Source organism: Gymnodraco acuticeps, unplaced genomic scaffold (assembly GCF_902827175.1).
Source record: "Gymnodraco acuticeps unplaced genomic scaffold, fGymAcu1.1, whole genome shotgun sequence".
Taxonomy (NCBI): Eukaryota; Metazoa; Chordata; class Actinopteri; order Perciformes; family Bathydraconidae; genus Gymnodraco; species Gymnodraco acuticeps.
The window spans coordinates 26,820-51,348 of NW_022989897.1; the positions used below are offsets into that span (position 1 = coordinate 26,820).

At 42.0% G+C, this 24,529-nt stretch overlaps 1 protein-coding gene across 2 annotated transcripts; it reads right to left on the reverse strand.

Annotated features, from left to right (window-relative positions):
* sp2 (sp2 transcription factor) lies at positions 1-24,120 on the reverse strand. 2 transcript variants are annotated; one of them, XM_034205554.1, is made up of 7 exons: positions 23,837-24,114; positions 22,077-22,808; positions 20,617-20,835; positions 19,198-19,489; positions 6,716-6,893; positions 3,956-4,149; positions 1-3,488 (listed from the first exon to the last, which is right to left on the reverse strand). In XM_034205554.1, exons 1-7 carry the CDS (start codon positions 23,897-23,899, stop codon positions 3,388-3,390), a joined length of 1,779 nt encoding a protein of 592 aa, XP_034061445.1. In that variant the 5' UTR covers positions 23,900-24,114; the 3' UTR covers positions 1-3,387. The 2 variants fall into 2 exon arrangements, with proteins under 2 accessions (XP_034061445.1, XP_034061455.1); XM_034205564.1 differs by lacking the exon at positions 3,956-4,149 and having other exon boundaries at positions 23,837-24,120.
* Positions 24,121-24,529: the final 409 nt, after the last annotated feature.

A 24,529-nucleotide genomic window follows, 5' to 3' on the forward strand; every position in this document is an offset into this window, starting at 1 on the left:
AATAGTTGGAGTTCTTTATTAAGGGAGGTGACTGTAGAAAAGGAGCAACATTTATTTTCAGCAACTTTACAGAAGTAACAAAAAAGGAATTGCTGGTTCTCTGGGTTCTCCAAACAAACAAAACACATGGCTGCAGAACAATGTACAACATACAGGCTTGGAGAAGGAGACGCATTTCATTCACCGAAACCAACCAATAGAAATGTCTCAATTTGGAACAATCTCATTAAACTGAATTACAATGAAGATCAAATTTACAAATTTAGGAACCTGGGATTTTAAATTAGTGCACATTACATTAGCATGTAACAGAAGTTAAAAAACATAAAATAATTGTACAAATGTTGTTACCTGGAATTAGACTACTTTTGAATACTGGGAGCAGCTGTCTAAGGCATCTTTAATTCAATAGAAAAAAGATCTCGAAGTCCTATACAAAGCAGGAATGAAGCTATACAATGTCACATTATATTTTATTCCTTACACACTGTACAAAGTCTGTTTCCTTCAGGCCGGCCACGCCGACCACAACACTAGGCAGCTTAACTTTTGGGTTTTTAATATCCTACATTTACGGTGTCTACCAGACACACACTGTATTTACATTATGCAGACATGAAATACAAACATAAATATGAGCACGCTCTGTCTATCCGTCCCCCGATAGCATGTCTTCAGACACATTCTTGAAAAAATACACCAAATATTGGCCACCTGCATGTAAGCTTAAGTTTATCTGTCGCCCCTTGTGAAGCACTTTGAGGAAAATGCTTCAAAGTAAATAAATCTGACTTTAGCTTTTTGGTCAAAGCTGTTTAGCATGTATTGAAACAGTGAAAACTCAAAGCAGAGGTACCTGCTGTCCGATGGCAACGTGCTAATTTGACCAAAAAGCTTATTTTACAATAGCTTGGTGTATTTATCTAAACAAAAGGAACCCCCGCACACATTTGACTTCAAACTGTCAGGAAAAAGGTCAGTTAATCTTCAATATCTCAAAAAAAAATAAGCAACAATGTTTTCTGTAAAGCACGAGACATTAAAGTAAATGATGTGAATACTGTACAGTAGGTCTAATGCTGGTCATCTGTTTATCAACAAAAAGTGTTAATTTAGAATTAAAGCTATCACATAGCTGGAATAAAGGCATGTATAAAGCAACAAATCAAAGGCCTGAGAAAGATAACTTTTTCATCTTGGCGAGGGATTGTCAAGTTAGGCCAAATCATTGTAAAACTGATCGTATATACAGCAATGCATAGGCTACAAATCCTCAAATCAAAATGATACCATGAGTGAAGCAGAATAACAGTTACCCTAGTTATTTATTAGTACACATAGTGTAGGTAGGGCTGGGTATCGTTCTTTTTTTGATACCTAACAAGATGAAGTAGAAACATTTGAATAAAAAAACAAAAAACATTTCCGGTCCGATGTTAAAATAAAATGTCTAAAAACACAAGCAGCCATTCAAGAACCTAACAGAGAACTGTGTTAAAACCACCCAAATATGTGATAAAGAACAAGTTCTGAGAACGAACTCTAAGCCAAATATTAGAAATCTCAATAAATGACAACTTCGATACCCAGCCCTAGACGTACCTTTTGTAATATCGAAGATGGAAAACCAACTCATATTGAACTGAATTAAATCCTTAGCACCTGGAGACTTAAGAGACCTCTTTGACCGTATTTCTCAAACTTTATTATAAAAGTTGTTGTGATAGTTTGTTATTATTAGTTTATATACTTAATTATTGTTTCAGGGTTTACAACTCAGCCCCTTGACAACCCAGGGAATTAAAAAGTATTCCAGAAATGTGAACGTTTTTGCAGTACTTCTCTAAAAAAGAAGATATTTCTAGGTAGTTACATTGATTTATATGTGAAATAATGACATCAAGTTATTGATTCAGTCACAAACTCCTAAAAAACATGATACTTAACAGTTTCCTCTAAATTAATCCAATAATAATAAGAGTTTAATTTCCTTGAAGTTGGTAATAGATTACATCCTGCTTTTATATCATTAACATACTGACCAATCACTCAGAACATTTGGTATAATCATAGTTGGTGTTCCACAAGGATCAAGCCTGGGTCCTCCATCATTCTCTAATTATATGTTTGAACTTTGTGACATTACACCTAATCATAATAGAAGACTTAAGCCCCTTAACCAGCTTTTCTTTAAGTCGAAATGTTCCTTAATCTTGACCAAAATGGTCAATACTTGAAATGTAATGTTCAATCTTGCATATCTCAGACTAAGCCAAATGTATTTAATTTATTTTGTAACGTTTTCTGACATTGATATGTGTCCTTAATGTTGTATTTGGACTACAATATGTATAATTTCCAGCTGGATGTTCACCAATATATTACTAAACTGCTCAGATTTCCCTATTTTCTTTTGAAGTTGATTTTGAAATATCCATTTTTTTTTTTAAAGGCTCAGTGACTTCTGGTCCTCGACTGCATATGAAAACTTTTTCTAAGCCAGAGACTGAAAGATTTCTGCTGTTTTGTTTTAGTCCTTGTCTTTACATAGTCTTCTGCGTCTCATTTCTTTTTCTATGTCAAGATCTGTTTACATATTTGTGAATGAATTTCTAACAATTGTATACAAAATTGTTAGTTTATTATCATTAATAATGTTATGTTTATTAGTATGAATACACACACTTTAAAAAATAGCCAATGTAAACTTCTAAAGGTTTCCAAAAGTCTGTAAGGGGAGTTCATTTTTTGTGTTTAACTGTTTTTTAGGGGGATTTACAGGTTTTAAATCAGCAGACACTCCTGCTAAAACACAAATAACTTAAACATCTTAAACACCACTTATTACCATTTCAATGAGGTAAAACATATTTCTATGAAATGTACAAAACAATTGTATTATTTTTGCCTTTTTTGGTGCTTTAAAGCCAATTTTTAGGAGCTCTTACTCACTACAAACAAGTGAAAAACCAAGTGGGGGAAATAAAAAAATACAAAAAGAGGGGAACTGTATATAGAGTCTTGTGGTCTTGGCGTCTGAATAATAACATGTATGATCTTCATCCAGAGAGGTTTATAAATAAGCAAATAAGCGTCTGAATCCCCATCATTTTTTGCACGGTCAGTCGGAGCTCGAGGAAAAAAAGATACATAAAACTATTATTCAAACGTTTGCTGGATCCGTCTGAAGTCCACTAGGAAGGTTTTATTTGTACACCACGCTACACAGTGTCCAGAGTGAGAGAGGATATAGGGACTTTTTTTGGAGTATTTCCCATAACGGGAGAAGTCACAGACACTCCCTTGGTATCGTCTCCTCTGCCCCTCCGTCCTCTAATACAGTCTTTAGTTTCATAGAGTTTGTCTGTGTAAACGTTGGGCAGCAGCTCACAGGTTCTTGGTGTTAATGTGAGTCTTATAATGCTTCGTCAGGTGGTCACTCCTCATGAAGCGTTTCTGACACTGGGTGCACTCGAAGCGCTTGTCTCCTGTTGGGGAAACAAACAGAAAAAGGTTGTGATAATGTTTTTAATGTCACAGAGAATATAGGGACAAGCTTTCAAACACATTTTCATAAACGTTTTACCTTAAGGGTAAGCAATAAAACCAATATTATCATGACATTTTTGAGGGCCTGTGTCCACATAGAGTCTTTTCCTGAGCAGTAACATTGTTTTTTTACTAATTCCAAGAGAACAGAGTTTAATCAATCATATACTAACAGATATTGAGTGAATGTGTGTATTCACGTGTGTGTTTCAGTGTCTCCAGCAGACGGACCTTTGTGCATCCAACTTTCTTTGAGCATATTAACAAAACTGATTTGACCAGCTATATGTGCTTAGCGAGATTTTAAACAGTGTAGCATGGTTTACACTCTCTGTATAAGAGATATTGTGGAGTGAATGTTTGTATTCAGTGTATTCACAAGTGTTTCAGTGTCCAGCAGACGGACCTGTGTGCGTCCTGGCGTGCCGCTGCAGTTCGTCGCTGCGTGTGAATCGTTTCCCACAGAAAACCCAGTTGCAGACGAAGGGTCTCTCTCCGGTGTGCAGCCGGACGTGAGCTCTGAGAAGCGACGTTTTCCTGAACGTCTTCTCGCAGCCTATAACGTGACAGATGTGCTTCCTCTTCCCAATCTCCCCCGGCCTGCAGAGCGTAAACACACGGTGAGAAGTGAGATATATTTACAGGTTTACATCAGGGTAGAGCTGAGCATTCAAAAGGTGAATGGATTTGAGATAAAAATGGACATAAAAGCGTAAATTGTTCTGTTCGTGCAAAACATTTAGATTTTTAGTACCTAAACTTAACTTACAAGGAATAAGATTTGTAGTTATGTTTTGTTTTTGTCAGTAGATCACTAAGATATGACTTTATCGGAGAAATCTCTGTACCTTTCATTTTTTTGGTGGGACAACATGATTGTTATTCTTAAACAAGTTCACAAAATGTTTTTTAGCAGGTAACTTAAAATCTGTCCATTATAGCCATGCCCGGCGCCGTGGGAGGGCCAGGGAGGGCCAGGCCCTCCCATTTGACAATCCTGCCCTCCCCCAATAAACACGTTTTTTATTATTTATAAAAATAAAAAAATATATATATTTAATTTTTTTAATTATAAATAAACTGTGAACTTTTATGCTACGATGTATGTGATGTCAGAACAAAACAAAAAAATCGCAGGCTACGTCAAATAAATGCATGTGTCTGTGATTCGTCCCCATTTAGACCAATCACAGCGTCACACTCTGCCGCCTATTCTGGATTTGTTTATTGTGCATTCTGTAGACTCCCATTTCTGTTTGCATTACAAAATGGACATCAGAAATTGGCTCCAAAGGTCTAAGGATTTATTAAAACGAAATAGCGATGAAAGAACTGCAGCCGATGGTGCTGCTGGCGACCCTGCACCTGCCGTTGCAGCAGCACGCCTTAATGTCACAAGCTTGACCTCGACAAACCCCGGGGTTGAGTTAGCGATGATCTTGGGGTTAATAAACCCAAGCAGGTGAAGCTGGATCGTTATCCAGGGAGATTGTTTTCAGGAAAGAAGCGCACTTTTGCCGCTGCATGGTACACAACAGACCATGGTTTGAATATTCGTTAAAAGCAGACGCAGCCTTTTGTTTCCCCTGTAGACAGTTTAAAGTGAATACGTCTTCATCTGATGCGGCTTTTACTGTCAACGGTTTTTGCGACTGGAAACACGCATTACAGACTGATAAAGGACTGCTAAGGCATGCCGCATCAAAAGAACACATTTCATGTGAGAGTTTGTGGAGAGACAGATACGCGAGGAAACAAATAAGGAAATGAGTACTTTGGTGCAGATCAGCTGGCACGGAGCCGTTATTACGTGTCAGCTGTCGTTTATATTATAGCTTTTTTAGCTGTCAACCTTGCTCGTGATTTACCAGTGTCTGTGTTGCCACGCACACAATGTTTCAAAGTGGTTGCTATGTTGCCCTTTATTTGTGTATGTTTGCGATAAGTGTGCGTCTTTACGCAATGCTGTTGGCCTTGCTGTCTGATATATATTGTGCCGCAGGCCCGCAGCACGTGACGGTTTTGTGTGCCCTCCCATGAAAATCATAGGCCCTCCCTTTAAATTTGTTCTGGCGCCGGGTCTGATTATAGCCATGTCCAGTTGGTAATGTTTTTACTTTATAAATTACATTTCATAATTTAGCTAATTATAATTATTAAGTTAAGTATCTCTCCCAAGCACATTTCGACAGGTTGATCAACTCACTGACTCTCTAATTGGACAGGACGCCCATTTATCCCCTTAGCCCCAGACACCCTTAAATCCATATTATTCTAAAACAGTTCAAGGTTAGTTTATTGTATGATAATAATAATAATAATAATTATTATACATGATACTTGTATAGCGCTTTTCTAGACACTCAAAGACGCTTTGAAAGAGGAAAAAAAAACAAAGAAAAATACAAAAAGATATCCAGAAAATAGGGGGGGGGGGGGGGGGGGGGTCAGTGGTTGGATGCAGTGTTGAACAGGTGGGTTTTGAGTGATGTTTTGAATGCGGTGAGGGAGGAAGAATCTCTGATGGATTGGGGTAGTGAGTTCCAGAGGGTGGGTGCAGCAACGGAGAAGACTCTGCCGCCCCATGACTTGAGGTTGGTCCGGGTGGGGGGGGGTGGACAGGAGGTTGGCAGCAGCAGAGCGGAGGGAGCGAGTGGGAGTGTGTCTGCGGAGGAGGTCAGTCAGGTAGGATGGGGTCAGGTTATGGAGGGCTTTGTACGTCATCAGGAGGATTTTGTACTGAATGCTCTGGGGGATGGGGAGCCAGTGGAGCTTGATGAGGACGGGGGTGATGTGTTCACGGATTCGGGTGTGGGTGAGTAGGCGGGCGGCGGAGTTCTGGATGTATTTTTGCAGGTGAACCATAGAGGAGGCTGTTGCAATAGTCCAGACGGGAGGTAATGAATGCGGGGATGGGGGTTTCTGCGGCAGTGGGGGCGAGGGATGGACGTAGATGGGCGACAAAGACACAGAGGCAATTCAAAGTGCTTCACATAGGCATTTAGGACATAATAATTAAAAACAAAACAAACACACAAACAAAAACTAAACAAGACAATTCATAAAAGCGATAAAAAGTGATGTATCTTAGATTAATGTTTCCCCAAAAACAGGCAAGGTAAAGTGTAATTCAAGCACATATTCGTCCGTCTCTTGACTCTCTCACCTTTTCTCTGCGTCTTTACAGTTGGGGCAGGTGCAGGCCATGCGTCTCTTCTTCTCTCCCTGCTGTCCGGGCAGCTCCAGGGTCAGCGTCTGCTCCATCTGGAGGGCGGGTTGTCCCGGAGACGTTGCCAGCTGGAGGCCTCCACCCTGTATCGCCTGAACTGTGAGGTGCTGCTGGCCTGACAAACACAAACACACACACACAGTTAGAGACACCTGAATCTGTTAGAAAAATCTCCCTGGTCCCCGGCTTGAGCTTCAACATCAGGATCCATGTATTTGTGATCCTCTCCAGAATGGAAGTAGTCATCACACACAGAGCATCAACTAGTTCCTGAACAGTGTCCTTCACATGCTGATATCCAAGAGAGGGAGTTACTCAGTCACAAGATGGAGGAATACTGGTTCTTCTAGGTCAGGCCTATTCAAATGCCGGCCCGTGGGCCAGATGCGGCCCAGAACCAACTCCCGAGTGGCCCAGCCTCCCGTGGCCAAATTCCTACACTAGTACAGACCATGAACGCAACACTCCGCGTTGCATAGAAACCACCAAACCACAACGCAGCACGTTTTTTGAAAGTGCATCTAGTGGTGCTAGTAACGGTGGTCATATGATAGCAACTCTAAAACATGTCTCTCTCAACTCTGAAGCGTTAACAAAGACAAAACTGTCATTGATCTTGTGGAGCAGATGCGCGAGTCATTGCCCAAGTCAAGCTGGACCTTTTCGCGACCGACTTGAGTACGGGTCGGATGCTGCATTTTCCGACGCTCCACAAACACATCACATCCCCGGCACAAATCACGGATGTGATGACAGATTTCATTGCGAGGTTGAAAGAGAACTTTGCCGGTCGATTGGATGGACTTGCTCTGCCCACAGAGGTGATGGGCTTTGCCAGAGACCCCTTCACTGTTGCAATAGAGGGGGGCGTATCAACCAGAGCAAAGGAAGTGGTCCCCTCCATCGACGAGGGGAAATTTACACTGGAACTTATTGACATGTGTAATGACATCCAAGGTTTCCTTTTGCCACTATAGAGCGGGGTTGACGACACGCAATCCAAGACAATAAGCAGCCGAAGGTTTTCAGTCAAAAAATGTCATTTATTAACAAAAAAGTATTGACTTAAATAGTCTCAAAATAACAAATCTAAATCAATATTTCGGCGGTATGCTTTCCTATATAAACTATACTTTGCAGTCCAATTTGCAACACTAATCTCTGTTTACAATTTGCGGTAGAAAAACTGTTCCGCTCCCCGTCTCATCAGGTCTCCGAGCACGCCGGCTGTCCTCAATTACCTCACTTAAATACACACCGGAAGGTACAAGGAAACAGATCATATTTACGATGTAAAATTAACAATCATTTCCTCAAAACATATTCACCATGGCAATATAAATCATTTTCCATCATTAAATCATTTATCAAATTATGAATCGAAATAATAACTTTGTGGCTCTAACACACCGGCCCCTAATTGTTGACGCAGTAGCAAAATAATTAATACATTATAATAGAGCCAAAAAACAAGCAGTTACTCAAAATGTAACTGTCATCAATATACAATCATTGTCATAGTTCACAGTCCAATGTTTGTGTTAGGTGTGTTTGCATGAGTTCAAGAGGAAAAGGGGGGGGGCATGTGTGTGTGTGATACTGGGTGTCAGAGGTTACTAGCACATGACACCTTGTGTTCAATCAACTGCTTCCAGGAGCAGACAGAGCTTGTCAATTGGTCGCTTCGGACAAGCCCTTTCGACCCTGACAGTGTCTTTATCACCCGGCCCAGTTGCCAGGAATTTCTTGGTGCAGTGTTATCCACGATGACGACGAGATCATTGGGGCAAAGGTTCCGTTTGGGGTTGTGCCATTTGACTCGCTGTTGCATGATTGGGAGATATTCTCTTATCCATCTCCTCCAGAAGAGATCTGCGAGGTATTGTGCCTGTCTCCATCTCCTCCGTGAGTACAAGTCCTCCTTGTGAAAGAGTCCAGGTGGCATAATCGGTTTTGTCTTTAGCAGAAGGAGGTGATTTGGCGTGAGGGGTTCAAAATCGTTTGGGTCACTTGAAACTGTAGTCAATGGTCTGTCATTCATGATGCTCTCAACTTCGCACAACGCTGTCTGTAGAGTCTCATCATCCAATCTCTGTTCTTTTAGAACGGAACACAGAATCTTTTTTACAGGTCTGATGAGCCTCTCCCAAACTCCACCATGGTGGGCTCCATATGGCGGATTAAAAGTCCATTTTACTCCGTCCCCGAGTAATGCATTTTGAATCTTGTGTTGATTCAGGTCTTTAAGAGCAGCTCTTAGCTCTTTCTGTGCTCCCACAAAGTTTGTGCCGTTGTCGGTCCTGATGCTTGTCACCTGCCCTCTGCGACATATGAATCTGCGCAAAGCATTGATTCAGGAGTCAGTGTCCAATGAGCTCGAAACTTCCAGATGTATGGCACGACTCACAAGGCAGGTGAAGATCACTCCCCAACGTTTTACATTTGCTCTGCCTCGTTTAACCTCCAGGGGTCCAAAGAAGTCGATACCAACATGAGTAAAGGGTGGTAGATCTGGAGACACCCGATCCTCTGGGAGGTCAGCCATTTTCTGCTCTCCAACTGTGGCTAGCATTCTTCGGCAGAAAACACAGGCTCTGATTATCTTTCTGGCTGCCGAGTTAGCACGGAATCAGAATCTTTGATTTAGTCTTGAGAGCATGTGGCTTCTCCCCGAGTGTCCAATCTGCTGATGGATGTGGCCCAGGATCAGTTTGGATACAGTAGAGTCTCTGGGCAGGATAATGGGGTTCTTCAGATCCATTGGCATTGCTGATTTGCTTATTCGTCCTCCCACTCTTAGCATGCCTTCAACTAAGATTGGGTCCAGCTTTCTGATAGAGCTGCTTGCTCTTACTTGCCTTCCCTTCTCCAAAAGTGCAAGTTCCTGAGAGAAGTGACGTCTTTGCTCAGAGAGAATTATTGACCTTTCAGCTTCTCTAATGTCCTCCACAGACAGATGTTGTGATCCAAATGTCAACTTTAGCTTGTTCATTTTGTCCTTTAAGGATTTCAAAAGAGTCCAATCTGGGGCAAGGTCAGCCTTTGCAGATTTCCTTCTTTGATTTAGCAGAAGAAGAATTCCCCTTAATTTAAGTATCCAAGCAACCCCTCTCTGCAGTCTGCTCCATGATGAGTAATACTCAAACAGTTTGCTGGTTGGGTTGGTTTCGTGGACACTCAAACTGTTAACTGCTACGTCCTTTCTAACCTCTGGGTCCTCCTTGAGTTCTACTGAGCTTGATGCTATCTCCATGAACCTTTTGTCTTCACCTGACATTTCCTTCTTCTCTTCATAATCTTTTTCCGAGAAGTCCTGATTGTATTGTGTGATGAGGAGATCATTCAGGTTGGCTACTGATATTCTGTTGACCATTGTGACCACAGGTCCGGATTCCACAGCAGTACAAGCGTTGAGTGGTCCATTTACCACCCATCCAAACACTGTCCTGACTGCATATGGTCCATTTCCTTGACTTCTTATTATGTCCCAAGGTTCCATTGCCTTGGGAACATCAACTCCTATTAGAAGCTCTATGTCAGCATCAATTTCTCTCAGCTGTATGTCACTTAGATAAGGCCATCTTTCCAGATCCTTTTGGGTAGGTACATTTTCTTTTGAGACAGGAATCTTACTCTGTGTGTACACCTGAGGTAGGTCAATGTAAGTACTGCCATCTAAATGTCCTATCTCCAATCCTTTGAGTTCGTAACTCTTTACAAGTCGTTCCTGACCCATTGTTCGTAGAACGACTGTCGTTTTTCGTGCTTTGGGATTCAGCTGTCTCATTAGATTCTCTGTGCAGAATGACGCTGAACTACCGGGATCAAGAAAAGCATAGGTTGAGATAAACTTATCTCCTTTGTGAACCTTGACTCGAACAGGCACTATGGCTAGGGCACAATCCCTACCGGCCCCCAGTAGCTTCACCAGCCGAGACAAGTGCACTGTTGACCCAAGCTCCTTTTGTTTCAGTAGGGGGAGGCTTTTGTAGAAGTGGACTGTCAATGTGAAGTATTGTTGGGTGACTCTTTTGACATGTCAGCCTTTTCCTACAGTTCCTGCTCATATGACCCCTCATCAAACATCCAAAACAATAACCATTAATCTTCAAAAAGTCAACCTTTTCCTTGTGTGGATGATGTTTGAACTGATGGCAATCAGTCAGCACATGCTTGCCTTTACAAAAGTAGCAAAAGAGGCAGGACTGCCCCCTTGTGGCTGTTTGAAGGTGTTACGCTGCTCTGTGTTTGATGGTGCAGCGCTGCTCTCCTGATCACATGCTGCTGCGATGATGGTGGCGAAGCTGCTGCCTCTACTTTTAGGTGTTCTGTGGCTCATGGGTTGGCTCCTAGTGGCCATCCTTGGGCTAGAGATGTGGCGATCCTGTATATCCCCAAATAATGGGTCCAGGAGTATTTTAGCTTGTTTTTCCATAAGCTCCACAAGGTCACGAAATCTAGCTCTCTTCTTTGTTCTCTGTAATATCTCATAAGCCACTGTCCGCCATTTTTCTCGCAGTTTGTAAGGGAGTTTAGATATTATCGATCTTAGATTGGAAGGAATATCTAGTTCCTCCATGTACTTTAAATCTTGCATAGCATTGCAGCATCCTCTCAAATACATTGCATATGCCTGAAGCGCTTTGCCATCATCCGGTCTAATTGATGTCCAGTTCATTGCCTTTTCCAAATAAGCGCTGGTTACTTTGATCTCGTCCCCAAAGTGCTCCTTTAATAGCTTTTTGGCTTCTGTGTAACCTCTTTGGGTATCCATATGCAGGCAGCTGCGAACGAGATCTTTGGGCTGGCCGGAAGTGTACTGGTCGAGAAAGTAGAGCCTGTCATGACTGCGAGCTGTTTTATCCTCAATAAGGTGTTCGAAAGCATAAAGGACTGATATTCAAGTGGATCACCATCAAACACTTTTATCTCCATTGTTGGTAACAAGGTAAGTTTCTGCTGCATAATGATGAGGTCAGCAATATCTCTCTGTCTCTGTATAACAGTGTCCAGGTTATCATGGGTTTCAGTGCGTTGGGTGGAGCTATGCATTGTGGGCATTTTGAAAGGTCTAAACTGTATTGTGGGTTGCTGAGGGCGGCGAAGATTAATGACAGTCCTCTGAAGTGGTGTTTTAGGCACTGCACCACTCCATGAACTCCATGGCTGAGATTTCAGGATCCAAAGTGTCTGTGCTTTTTTCTTTGCTTTCCTCCAGATAAGCATTCATTCCATCTTGAATTTTGATCCTCCATTTTTCCTCCACGTCAATGCTTTGCAGAACCTTTATTTTAGCAGCAGATGCTGCAATTTCTGTGTCCAGTTCCATTTGTTCCAGTTCAGCTTTTAGTGTTGCTTGTTGTAATAGCAGTGCATGTTTGCCCTTTAATCCAGCTGCTCTGGCTAGCAGGGCAGCCTTTTCAGCAGACGCTCTTCTACATGCTGAAGAGACTGAAGAGGTTTTTGAGCTCCTTGACTTGTGTGAAACATTAGAAATGGTGTCATGGGGATGAATCTTTGATTGTGCAATTTTTTCTCTTTTCCACACATCCACATCTTTCATACAATATTCAAAATGTGTCATTTTTGGCTCAAACCAGTCCACATGATCCTCCTCTCTCTCTTCCTCTGATAAAAGCTGCTGTACGGATCCATGAACACTGCACAAGTCATTTATATTTTGTTTGAACATTTCCAAAGCTTCATTCACATGTTCCACATTCCCATCCTCCACAAGCAAGGCCTTCATTTCGTTCATTTTCCTTGTGCATGCTCCTAATTTCCCACTGCGGGAGGCTTTGAGTGATTTTAACAATGTTTCTGCGTTAGCAGAAGTCCTGGGATCGTCCGACATTATTTATTTGTTTGTTTTTAGGCCGTGCGTAAAAGACGTTGCGCTCCTGTAATGAGTCTCACAGAGCACGCCTACTGGCTTCCTTTGTTGCACAAACAAATTCAATCACATTCTTTTCACAGACGATCCACAGGTATTTACAATCCTCCTCCAATGTGTGCATCGCTGTTATGATTTCCTTTTAGACATTAACACGTCCGACATTCCAATCAATGCGTACACGGATTCATTCCCTTTATTTACTCACGACCGGCCCAGTCTGTCCGCTCCGGTGTGTCCCTCTTTTCCGGGGATCCAAACGGTGTGTGTCTCTTCCTTACGGAGTTTTTCGACTTGATGTAATGGCATCCAATGTTTCCTTTTGCCACTATAGAGCGGGGTTGACGACACGCAATCCAAGACAATAAGCAGCCGAAGGTTTTCAGTCAAAAAATGTAATTTATTAACAAAAAAGTATTGACTTAAATAGTCTCAAAATCAATATTTCGGCGGTATGCTTTCCTATATAAACTATACTTTGCAGTCCAATTTGCAACACTAATCTCTGTTTACAATTTGCGGTCGAAAAACTGTTCCGCTCCCCGTCTCATCAGGTCTCCGAGCACGCCGGCTGTCCTCAATTACCTCACTTAAATACACACCGGAAGGTACAAGGAAACAGATCATATTTACGATGTAAAATTAACAATCATTTTCTCAAAACATATTCACCATGGCAATATAAATCATTTTCCATTATTTATCAAATTATGAATCGAAATAATAACTTTGTGGACATGCATTCATCCGTAACCATGGCACAAGAGCAGCGCACTAACGGGCCAGCGAAGTTTTGGAGTGATGTCACACATGAACTCAATAAAAAGTAGCACTCGCTGCTCCCTGACTGACAGCACTCTTCACCAATGTCTTAGGATTGCATTGACATCCTATGAGCCAAAAATCACTGCTCTTGTTCAAAACTAAAAATGTCACTTCTCCCTTTGAGAAAGTCAGCGATGACAAATCACAAATGAGGTGATAGTAAGCACCTAGTTTACTATAGTAGACGTGTAGTGTTCATTCATATGTTAGTTACCCTTATCCCTTGTTATGGGTTTGTGCACTGAAGGGTTTGACAGTTATTTTTGTATTTAAATGCACTTTGTAATGTGTCAGGATAAATGTGACCGAAACGTATGATTTTTTTGTTATTACTTGAAAAGTGAAAAAATAGTATTGCTATAGTACTACCTCTTTTTGTCACATTGGAGCTCTTTAACTGTTTGTTAATGATGTGCATGTGTCATATGTAGCTATCCAATTTTATTTTGTTTGTGAGGACATTTATTAAGACTGCTATTATTGTGTTCAGTTAAATGCACTTCGTGATGTGCCTGGTTCAAAAAGAAATAACCTGAATATTTGACTTCTAAAGCAAACAAATGCTACAACTGTGCACTTTTTTTTTTATGCACTTTGAGATGCCTCAGATTCTGTTAAATGAATGCTAATTTGTTCTGTTTTTATGCACTTTTTGACGTACCTTTGTTAAATGAACAATTAATACAAATGGCATGTTTTTCATCGCAGTAATAAAGCTTTTTACAGGCCGCTGAATGTCTGGCCCAGCTGAATTTTGTAGTTATAAAATCTGGTCCAACTGAATGTGTAATTGAATAGCCCTTCTAGGTCATCATACATCCTGTCATTTACAAAATACTGAGTTTTTCCAAATTTTGACTTTTTCTCTAAATTCTGACTTTTTCTCAAATTCTCTCAATTTTGACTTTTTCTCTAAATTCTGACTTTTTCTCAAAATCTCAAAATCAGTCACAAGATGGAGGAAAATAAAGCAGTATTCAATGTTTAGTTCATGTCATGTCACTTGTTAGACGCTTTTATCCAAAGCGACTTACATACATTCAGTACTGTGGGCGATCCCCACAGGAGCAATTTGGGGTGAAGTGCCTTGCCCAGGGACACAACGACATGCTGACTGCAGTGGGACTCGAACTTGCTACCCCCTGATTCGAAGTTCAGCGCACTACCCACTGAGCCACAGCCTCCCAGTTCATATTAGCTCCACGTCAGAAATGAGCATGCTTGATGTCTCTCTCCATAGAGGCTGAATCATCATGTTAATCACATAGCTATCATATGCCTCAAACAGTCCTGATGCTCTTCCAGGTAATCACACATCCTGTCATGTTCACAGCTGCAGTTGGGATACCTTTGTTAGCATGTTACTCTCATATTGGAAGAGGACTTTCAGTATTTAAATCTGATGAACGATACCAGCTGTTCTGCATATTACAAAACGGCAGGCGGTACCGTAGCATCCGGACCAAAACCACCAGACTCAGGGACATATTTATCCCACAGGCAATACGACTATTAAACACCTGAGCTCTGTGAAGTGCCCCGGTAAACATTCATCTGTTTGTCATCTTGCTATCTACTTTATTTGATTATCTATGTTGCATTGTTGAGGAGCTCAGGTCAGAAGAATGTCATTGCCATTTCTACACTGTAGCTTATGTGAGCTGACTGTCATGAGGCAACGTGGACTGAACTTCTAATTAGGGATTAATGGTACCATGAATATAGTGACACGAGAAAGCAAAGAGTTTAAACATTGTATTTGTTTTCGTCAGCCATGACTGTTTCTCTTTGTTTGAGCAGACTACACTTGTTGTGCTCCCTATCTCTGTTTCTTATCTATATCTAATAGAACTGCTCTTGATAGATTGAGTGGGGAAGTTCATGAGATCTTTCTAGAGGGTTATCAAGAATAACTTGTATCCAATGACCTTTTCCCTCTCTGTCTGTGTCTGTGTATTCTCTTGTTCCGATTAACCCAGCCAAATCTTTCTTCTTGTTTTGTATCTATATCTACGCCGGGATCCGGAGTCGAGGCTGATCCTCTTGCTGTAGTCCTGTGTCTTGGATCCTCTATCCTGAGTTCTGGATTAAGTCGTGGACTTCGGGTCGTGGCTGAACCTGTCTCTGCGGTCCTGCCTTGGGTCTCGTCATGCTGCTTCCCTGATGGCTTCCACAGGATTGTAGCTGACATCCTCGTGGATTCATCTTCTTATTACAGACACATGCATTTCCTAACATTCGGTCTATATGCTGTAAAATGTATTATCTCTTCGATTTACACACGGCATCTATTGCACGTCTGTCCGTCCTGGGAGAGGGATCCCTCCTCTGTTGCTCTCCCTGAGGTTTCTCCCATGTTCCCTTTAAACTGTGGGTTTTCTCTGGAAGTGTTTCCTTGTACGATGTGAGGGTCTAAGGACAGAGGGTCTAAGGACAGAGGGTCTGAGGACAGAGGGTGTCGTTTTTCTCATACTGATATTCTGAACAATCTGTGCTGTTGTATTTGCTGTAAAGTGTCTCTACTGTAGGCTATTTTTATTATATGTACAGCACTTTGGCTCCACCAAAAATCGTTTATAAATAAAACTTGATTTGATTTGATTTGATTAGATACACAAGATCGCCTGAGGAATAAAATGTTCCACTGCTGCATCTCGTGGGATTGATTTCAGGGAGTTTTCCTTTTGTGGTTTTGATGATACATATGTTTTTCATAACTTTATTGTGCAAGCAACATCAGCTGTAAGTAGGGTTGGGTACCGAGAACCGGTTCAACATTTAGATTCCAACGGCATCATTTAGAAATGTGAATTTCGGTTCCGCTTTTCGATACCTGAGGAAATGTTTCTCGCCGCTCTCCGTAGCCTACTGTATGACTTCGGCGGGGCGGGAAATGTAGCGTTTGACCTACGCTTCCTACAGCGTAACCTGGGACCAGGGCCGGCCCGTCGCACTGGCGTTATAGATGTTCGCCTAGGGCGCCAGATCTGGGGAGGCGCTGCGCTGACAGCTCTGGGAGGGAAAACAAATGTTTTGACCGTTGGTGCTCATCCTAATGTTCGGCCTTGATGTAACAACATTCACAATTAAGTAAATGTAACACCCTTTTCACCCCGGTTACACGTTTCATTCGCCCTGTACGATGGGCGCTGTAAGTGATGAAAATGGGGGATGTTGGCTTATCTGGCGCCCGCAGCTCACAGCCAAAGTGCGAGTGAGAAAGGGAGGGTGCACTGGAACCGGCGCTGTTGTTATTAGAATCTGGTGCTAGCTGCTCTAACGGAAGAAGAAGATGTTTCTACAATGATGTGGAGGGAGAGTCCTCTCCAGTCAGACTGAGAGGCTGATAACTACAGCTCAGTGAGGTAAAGGACTCTGAGTGTTTAGATAGTTCACTTTAGTCTAAGTTATCTCAGTGGGTCTCAAACGGTTTGATCACAATTTATTTCCAAGGCACTCCTTTATAATTATTGGGATAAACAGGTTTGAAATCATTCCAATGTATACTATAGGACAGTAAACCAGACATATCCTTTTAAACTGGAGAGATAAAAAAATATGCATAAATAAAATAGTAAAATAAGATATGAATGAACAACAAACATAAAATAAGTTACATGTATTTGTTATTGGCTATGGTAGGTTATTGGTTATGTTCACATACTTATTTGGAATTAAAATGTAAACCGATCTTTTTCATATGGGTGTTTAGAGTTGTACCCCCTAGATCTAGTCTCTAGTCATTCTGCTTAAAGTGCACCAGATTGAAGCATTTTGCTTTAAAATGTTCAAACATTTCTTCCCGGTATGCCTGAGAGGCAGATATGCTTGTTTTTCTCAACAAGAACGTAATCATTTTTTTTACCCTGCCCCTCAAAGAATCGGAATTGAGAACCGTTAAGAACCGGAATCGAAAAGTAGAATCGGAATCAGAATCGTGGAAATTAAAACGATACCCAACCCTAGCTGTAAGTAGCAAGAAGAGAATCAGACAGATAACCTCAAGGCAAAGTATCAAGGGAGTAACATTTAGGGGAAACATGTAGATACTGTAGCTTTAAAAATACTTTCTATATGTATACAATCTTAAAAAATAACATGTTCTACTTGATTGCTTTAACCCCAATATTGAAACAGCATTGGCATAGTAATCATTATCTCCGTAGCTTCTTGATCCATGTAAGCCGTTTCCATTTACAACCACGAAAGACAATCTAAGTGAAAAACTGACACTTGTTCTGTCCATCTGTCTATCTCCTCCATCCTGTGGTCTCAGTATTATGGACAGTGGCGCATCAGCACAAGGACCCTTCATTATTATTTGTCATTATTTGTAATAATATGTTTTATTTTATTTCATCCTACTGTAACGAAACCATATATCCCCCCAGGATAAATACATGTTTTGAGTCCAATTCTGATTGATTCTAATGAAGCCCTGCTCACAGACTCACACTGTACATTTCAGATTTATATTTAATTGAATATTTCATTCCATGCGCACTTTATGTAAATAATATCCTGCTTATGTTGTGTATATTGTGTTAACAGAAAAGTGGCTCTTCAATAGAGTTTTTATTTGTCAGAGTTATCTTCACGGCAGCGTTTCCGCCAGGGGGGCGTCTTGCCGTCATTTGACGCCCTTATTCAGCTCGGGACGCCCTGAACTCGGGCCGAGGGCGTCCAACAATATTAATAATTCGAGAGAAGATCGAGAGTTTTTATCGCTTGAAATAACGAAAAGGAAAAAGGACAAGGACATCCCTCTGTTGGAGGGGCAAAGGAGTCTGGTGGGATTATTTTCAGAGTATTGAAGATCGGTTCCCCGACATCGGCGGTGCCTGCCATCGGACAACAACACGGAACGTGCACGATTTAGACGCGGAGTGGAGCACGCGGAGTGGAGCACGCGGAGTGGAGCACGCGGAGTGGAGCACGCGGAGTGGAGCACGCGGAGTGGAGCACGCGCGTGAGCTGCGAGCGCCGGAGCCTCGCAGCGGCGAAACTGAGGCTCCGTGGTAAACTGTGGTAACATGAAGAGCCGCTTGGGAACCGAAACAGCCGGCGCTTTAAGAGAGCCGAGCCAAATGATCCGGCTCACTAACGTAAAAAGACAGTATCTATAAGGGACGGCTCAAGCCAAACCCCCCCCCCCCCCCTCGGGGTGGACGCCCTCTCAGCCCTGGTCTGGCGGAAACACTGCTTCACGGTCATCTGTATATTTGTCTTACTCTCTAATGCTGGTTTATTGTTTTGTTTTTACATCTTATCTTTCTGGAATGTCACTTGTTAAGATAGAGAACTAGTACTTGTTATATACAACCAGAGAGGGCACAAGTACACATCCTTTACTCAAGTAGAAGTACAGATAGTCGTGTTTAAAAATACTTGTAAAAGTAGAAATACTGACTAAACTTCTTTACTCAAGTCAAAGTAAAGAGGCTTTGAAATGTACTTCAGTAAAAAGTACCCATAACTAGCAGCTGCTTTAAAGAGTAGTAGAAAGTTCAGGTATTTGTGTTCAACATGTGAGAAGTAGAAAGTTCAGGTATTTGGGTTCAACATGTAAGAAGTCGTCAGAAAAATAAGTAGTGGAGTAAAGTACTGATACCAGAAAAATGTACTTAAGTACAGTAACAAAGTATTTGTACTCCACTACTTCCCACCTCTGTATACAACAAATAGAAGATCATCAGCTCACCTCCAGCGTTGGTGATGGTGACAGGAACTCCCTGCACCTGGACCCCATTGATGCTGATCGTCTGCACGGCCTGCGTCGCTGAAGTCAGCTGAGACGTGTTTAACGAAATCATTCCCCCCGCAGGAGCGATTTTAGCCAGAGTTCGTTCCTTCTTCCCGCCCTGAAGCGTCCTCTTGATGCTGGCCTGCGGCGGGGAGTTGGTGACGACCGCAGTGGTTTGGGTCGATGAGGTGGAGACCGAGTCCTGGAGATGAACCGTCTGCCACTCACCTGATGCTGTTTTGAAGAGGAACTGACGGAGAGAAAAAAATCGAGTTTTATTTATTTACTGGATTCCACATTGTAGTTTGTGCTTTACATCACTGTGTGTCTTTTACTCGGGGAAAACATGCAACCATGTGCAACCAGAAGAAGGTAGCGGTTCATTTGGTTGCTCATATTTTAAGGAAGAATAGGCCACAATGAAGTCTTGACAACAAATTCAAAATGTAACGAAAATAATCCATAAAACAAGTGGATAGTGATTTTTGTAACTTGAAAAGGAGAAATATAAATTACATACAATTGAACATGGGTGAAAGAGCTATGGAAGGTGGAAGAAGGACATTTTAATATATAATATCTTAAGATGTATAATCTTTTATCCTGGTCTTTCTCCGTTCCCATTTGAAAAAAACAAAAAATCTACCATCATGCAGTGATACAGCCAGGACGTACGTGATTAGGTTGTTTTCAAGTGAATGGCCACTGTTTTAAACAGCTGTTCTTCTGTATCAGTGTATATTTATGTATTTTATTTTATATACTGTGACTTAGTAAGGCAGAAAACCATGGCCAGGATTGTCCATACAAGAAACGTTCAATCTCACTTGGGAGTTCCTGGTCAAATAAATGAAAAATGTAAAGCAACTTAGCTTCAAACCTTTAGTAGAATTTCATATCAGGGTCTAACCGGGTAACAGGGGCGTGCCCCTCAAACCAAAATGCCAATTTCCCGTGAAATGTTAAATTGATGCCAGAAAACAATATTTCTTCTGGTCAAACCGGCATTATTACTCCAGAAATAGGACAATCGTGTCCAATAGACAGCTTGGTTTTTACGGAGCCCTGAATAATAATAATAATGCATTACATTTTTTATTAGAGCGCTTTTACAGGTGCTCAAAGCGCTTTACACATATTAGACATGTAAGAGTCATTACTGCGGACATTACCCACAGGAGCAAATGTGGGTAAAGTGTCTTGCCCAAGGACACAACGGCCTGACGCAGTGGCGGCCGAGGCGGGATTCGAACTGGAGTTCACCAACGCCCCTTGATCTGATGACCAACGCTCTAACCACTGCGCCAAAACCGCCCCAATGAATGAATAGAAAGTGCCTCCTTATACTATATTTTTCTAGAAAAAAAACCTGGTTACCTGTGTTGGCGTTGGCTCTGATTGGGTGACCTGCAGGCTCGAGGGGGCTGAGTGTCTCTGAGGGATTGTGGGTAATGTGGCGGATGCAGCCTGCACCACCTTCAGAGCCTGCTGGGGGATCTGAACCACCTGAGACTCCGGTTTGGACTGAACCAGCTGGACCTGCTGCACCATGGCCGGCTGACCAGGACTCTGGACGATCAGGAGGTTGTTTCCCGCCTGGAAATACAGAGGGGTTAGTCTGGGAGGCGTTTAGCCAGTGGAGCGGCGGGGCCATCATCCCTAACCACCAACTGAAGGGGGACACATTCAGTGTGTTTGGATCAAGGCTGCAGATTTATAAAAGGGATGTTGGGATGGAGTTCAGTTATGGCATCTCTGCCACCAGTAAACCACTTTTAATCACGTCTTTTGGAGGTCTGAACAAGCTGTAAATACACTGGTGTGTATGTCATAATAGAAGCATTTCAATTCTATATTCACTCTTCTCCTTCTAGCTTTGTTTTTCCCAATTCAAGAGGATAATCTCCAAGTCTTTAGTGGCTTAATATTCCGTTAACTTCACATTACATACAGTGGGTTTACGGTTTAGTTTGTGCTAACGCAGCTGGGAACGATGCTTTTCAGGGAGGAGAGTTTTAACCAAAATAGTTGTACAGTAGTTGCCATGGTAAAGACGCAAAGAAAGATAATGTATATTATAACTTTAATCCTATTTTTCTTCCAACAGTTAAATAGAGTTATGTTTGGTCAATTTGTTGATTTGCTAATTAACAGAAAATGTACAATAATCATATAATAATAAAAGGAAATATGTTACATCAAAGTTATTTTGTTTCATATCATCGTATAATGCAAATTTGTGTTGGACCAAAAACGTCTTCTAAACTCAGGGTTCACTTCCTGGCTTTGTCCCACATTTTCAATTAAATGTCACAGACGTATTCAGTCCTTTAGCTCCACCAACATTTAGATATTGGCTAAATACACATCGTCTCCCAGGCGAGTGAACCTGGAGTTAATCATATGCTATCAAAGATACTGTTTGTGTTTCGTTAAGATCTCACGGCGAATTGTAAGTGGCTACTGCCGAGATCGCATGCTGTGGTTTTATTAAATGTGCCAACTGCTAGGACTGTCTTAGGGAAGATAGCTTTTAGATGCTGTCTTGGAACAGTCTGCAAAAGGAATGGAAGCAATTTGGTTCCACTAAATGTTTTTAAAGCACGGATAGATGCTATCCAATCGGAAACTGTTGGAACCTGTAAATGTTACTAGCTATGTAAACTGTAGTCGCTGTAAATATACTGTATGATGTCCTTTTTGTTTTTCTGTTATGTATATGTATTCATGTGGAACCTACTTGCAGCAGGTCACCCTTGAAAAAGAGATCAATGATCTCAATGGGATTCACCTGCATAAATAAAGGTTTGAAATGAAAGCTTCTCTGCCACATGTACCTGGATGATGTTGTCTCCAGCTTCGATCAGTATGGTCTCCATCTCTGATGTTGGAGAGGGAGGCTGAGCAGGAGGCGGAGCATAAGCATTCAGAACTATCTTCTTCTTCCTGCCTCTTCTCCCCTTCGCTGGAGCCGCTGCTGTCTCCGTGATAAACTGAGTCCCGCCCATCTCTCCCGTCGCCACGCTGAGCGGCAGCGTGATCCCGCCGGGCAGCTGCACCACGTGGGAGTTGTTTGATTTCCGCGATCTGGGGGAGGGTTTGATAGCTAAACTCTTCTGTGGTGTGATGGGAGTGTTGGCAGCGTTTTGGGAAGGTACCGTCATGGGAGTGGTGATTATGGCCTGGTTTGTGCCCGGTATGAGTTGGATCTGACCTCCTTGTGGCATCATCTGGATGGTCTGAGCCCCTTGGATCTGAGGCATCATCTGGTACTGGATATTGGCGGGTGCAGAGTTGTTACTTCGGGCCGGGCTCTGCTGGATTGTGAGCACGATGGGGCTGCCGGGCGCCGAGGAGCCCAGGCCGGCAGGAAGCTGGATCACATTGCCCTTGGCTGAGAGGAAGCCCAGGTTTTTGGGAGGAGCGGGGGCGATGGGAGCAGGTTTTATGGGGAGGAGGCGGCGAGGCTGAGGCTGAGCTGGAGGAGAAGTGACGGGAGCCTGAGCAGCAGGAGGGCCGATTTTACTACAGGTGGCGGCAAGGAGGGCGAGAGGAGAGGGCTGGTGGTCCTGCAGGGAGACAAACACTTCCAGTCAGACATAACACACACAGCAGGCAGTAAAACCAGCATGATTAGACACACTTACAGAGAGATAAGAGGCTAAAAGAATCTCCTACAGCACTGTGGGAAAGAAAGATCTGTTGATGCCTTTAAAATAGGCCAAAAACACCTCAATCTTGTTATGGTGTTACTGAATGATCTTTGCATTGAAATTATTAACCTTAAACTTGTTATATATAAGAAAACAACTAATATTATATAATTTACGATAATCAAAAGCTCAGATTATATTGAAGTCTCACTGCCATATGCACTAAAAACAGCTTGAGTAGTATCAGAGAGATAAGGGGAGATAAGAGGCTAAAAGGATCTCCTAAAGAACTTTGTGGATGCCTTTAAATCCTGACTGAAAATGTTTTGATCTTTCCTGATCACCAGCCGGGTACACCAAGACCCTCTTGTTATTTTAAATGAATAACCACAGCCTTAATTAATATACTCTACTTATCTTCAATATTAAATGACATTTTATTGATAGCCTCACTGCCGTTTGAACACCTAAAAAAAGCCAGGATTATTTCGTTTAACACATATACTGTTTCCTAAAGCCCAACACTCAGCTCAGATATGAAATATTACAACATTGATTGTGTATTATCTTCAAGTCATCATTAAAAACTCACCTGCTCACCATGGCCTTTGACCCCTAACCCATCACAGTCGCCCTGCTTCCACTCCTACTGCTATTTATTTAATGTGTACTTTATTATTTGCCCTTCTTGTTTGTTCACCATGTGAAGTAGCCTTGGGTCCCTTAAAGGCGCTATACAAATGTAATCTATTATTGTTATTATGAATCTGTTTCTATCATTTAAAAAAGGGGGACATCTATCACTCAGTTGGATCCTGGCAGGAACACGTCCCTCTAGTTGTTCAGCGTCATGAACGCATCGTGGGTGAACTGAGGTAATGACGTCAGCAGAGAGAAGCCAGAGTGTAGAGGGAAGTGGGACTCTACATCTGGACGTTACTCACTTGTATGGAAACGTTGGAGGGCTGAAGGTATTCACTGGGACTGACAGCAACAGTGGTGGCCATACTGTCCTGTTGTTCTGGAAAACACACACACACACACAGTCAGATTCAGGCTGACTATTTTCAGTGGTTAGTCTGTCCAAGGACATCGCAGGAGGACATTCCTACAAAACAGAAACACATCGAAGGAAGACAAGCTCCATGATATCCTGCTGTAATTACGATGAATTCAACATCATCGGTTACACAAAGGCTAAGCCAGTGGTTCCCAAACTTTTTCAGTCGGGCCCCCCTTGGGTAATTGGAAATATTTTCGGGACCCCCCCAACCCGGTTCCCATCTATATTGGTAGGATTAATTGTATATTGTTGTAAAAACATAACATTTTCTCTGCTAATAATAAGAAGATACAAAGATCCAACTATCATTTTATATTTGATTACGGATTAGACATGAACAAAAGTGCTTGTAAGATACTGTGAATTAATTTGGCCTAATTAAAACTGGTTTGCTTTCTTCCCTGAGTAGTAGATTTTAAATTCAAATTTCTTTAAGGAAAATATATTACTATTTCTACTGCAGGTTGCAAACGATCACTTGACCATTCCTATTCCACTATAGCTCATCAATGACTTGTGTGCGCTTGCTTTCCCTCGCAGGTCTCCTCAAAGCGGGGCTGCTGTTTTCAGACAC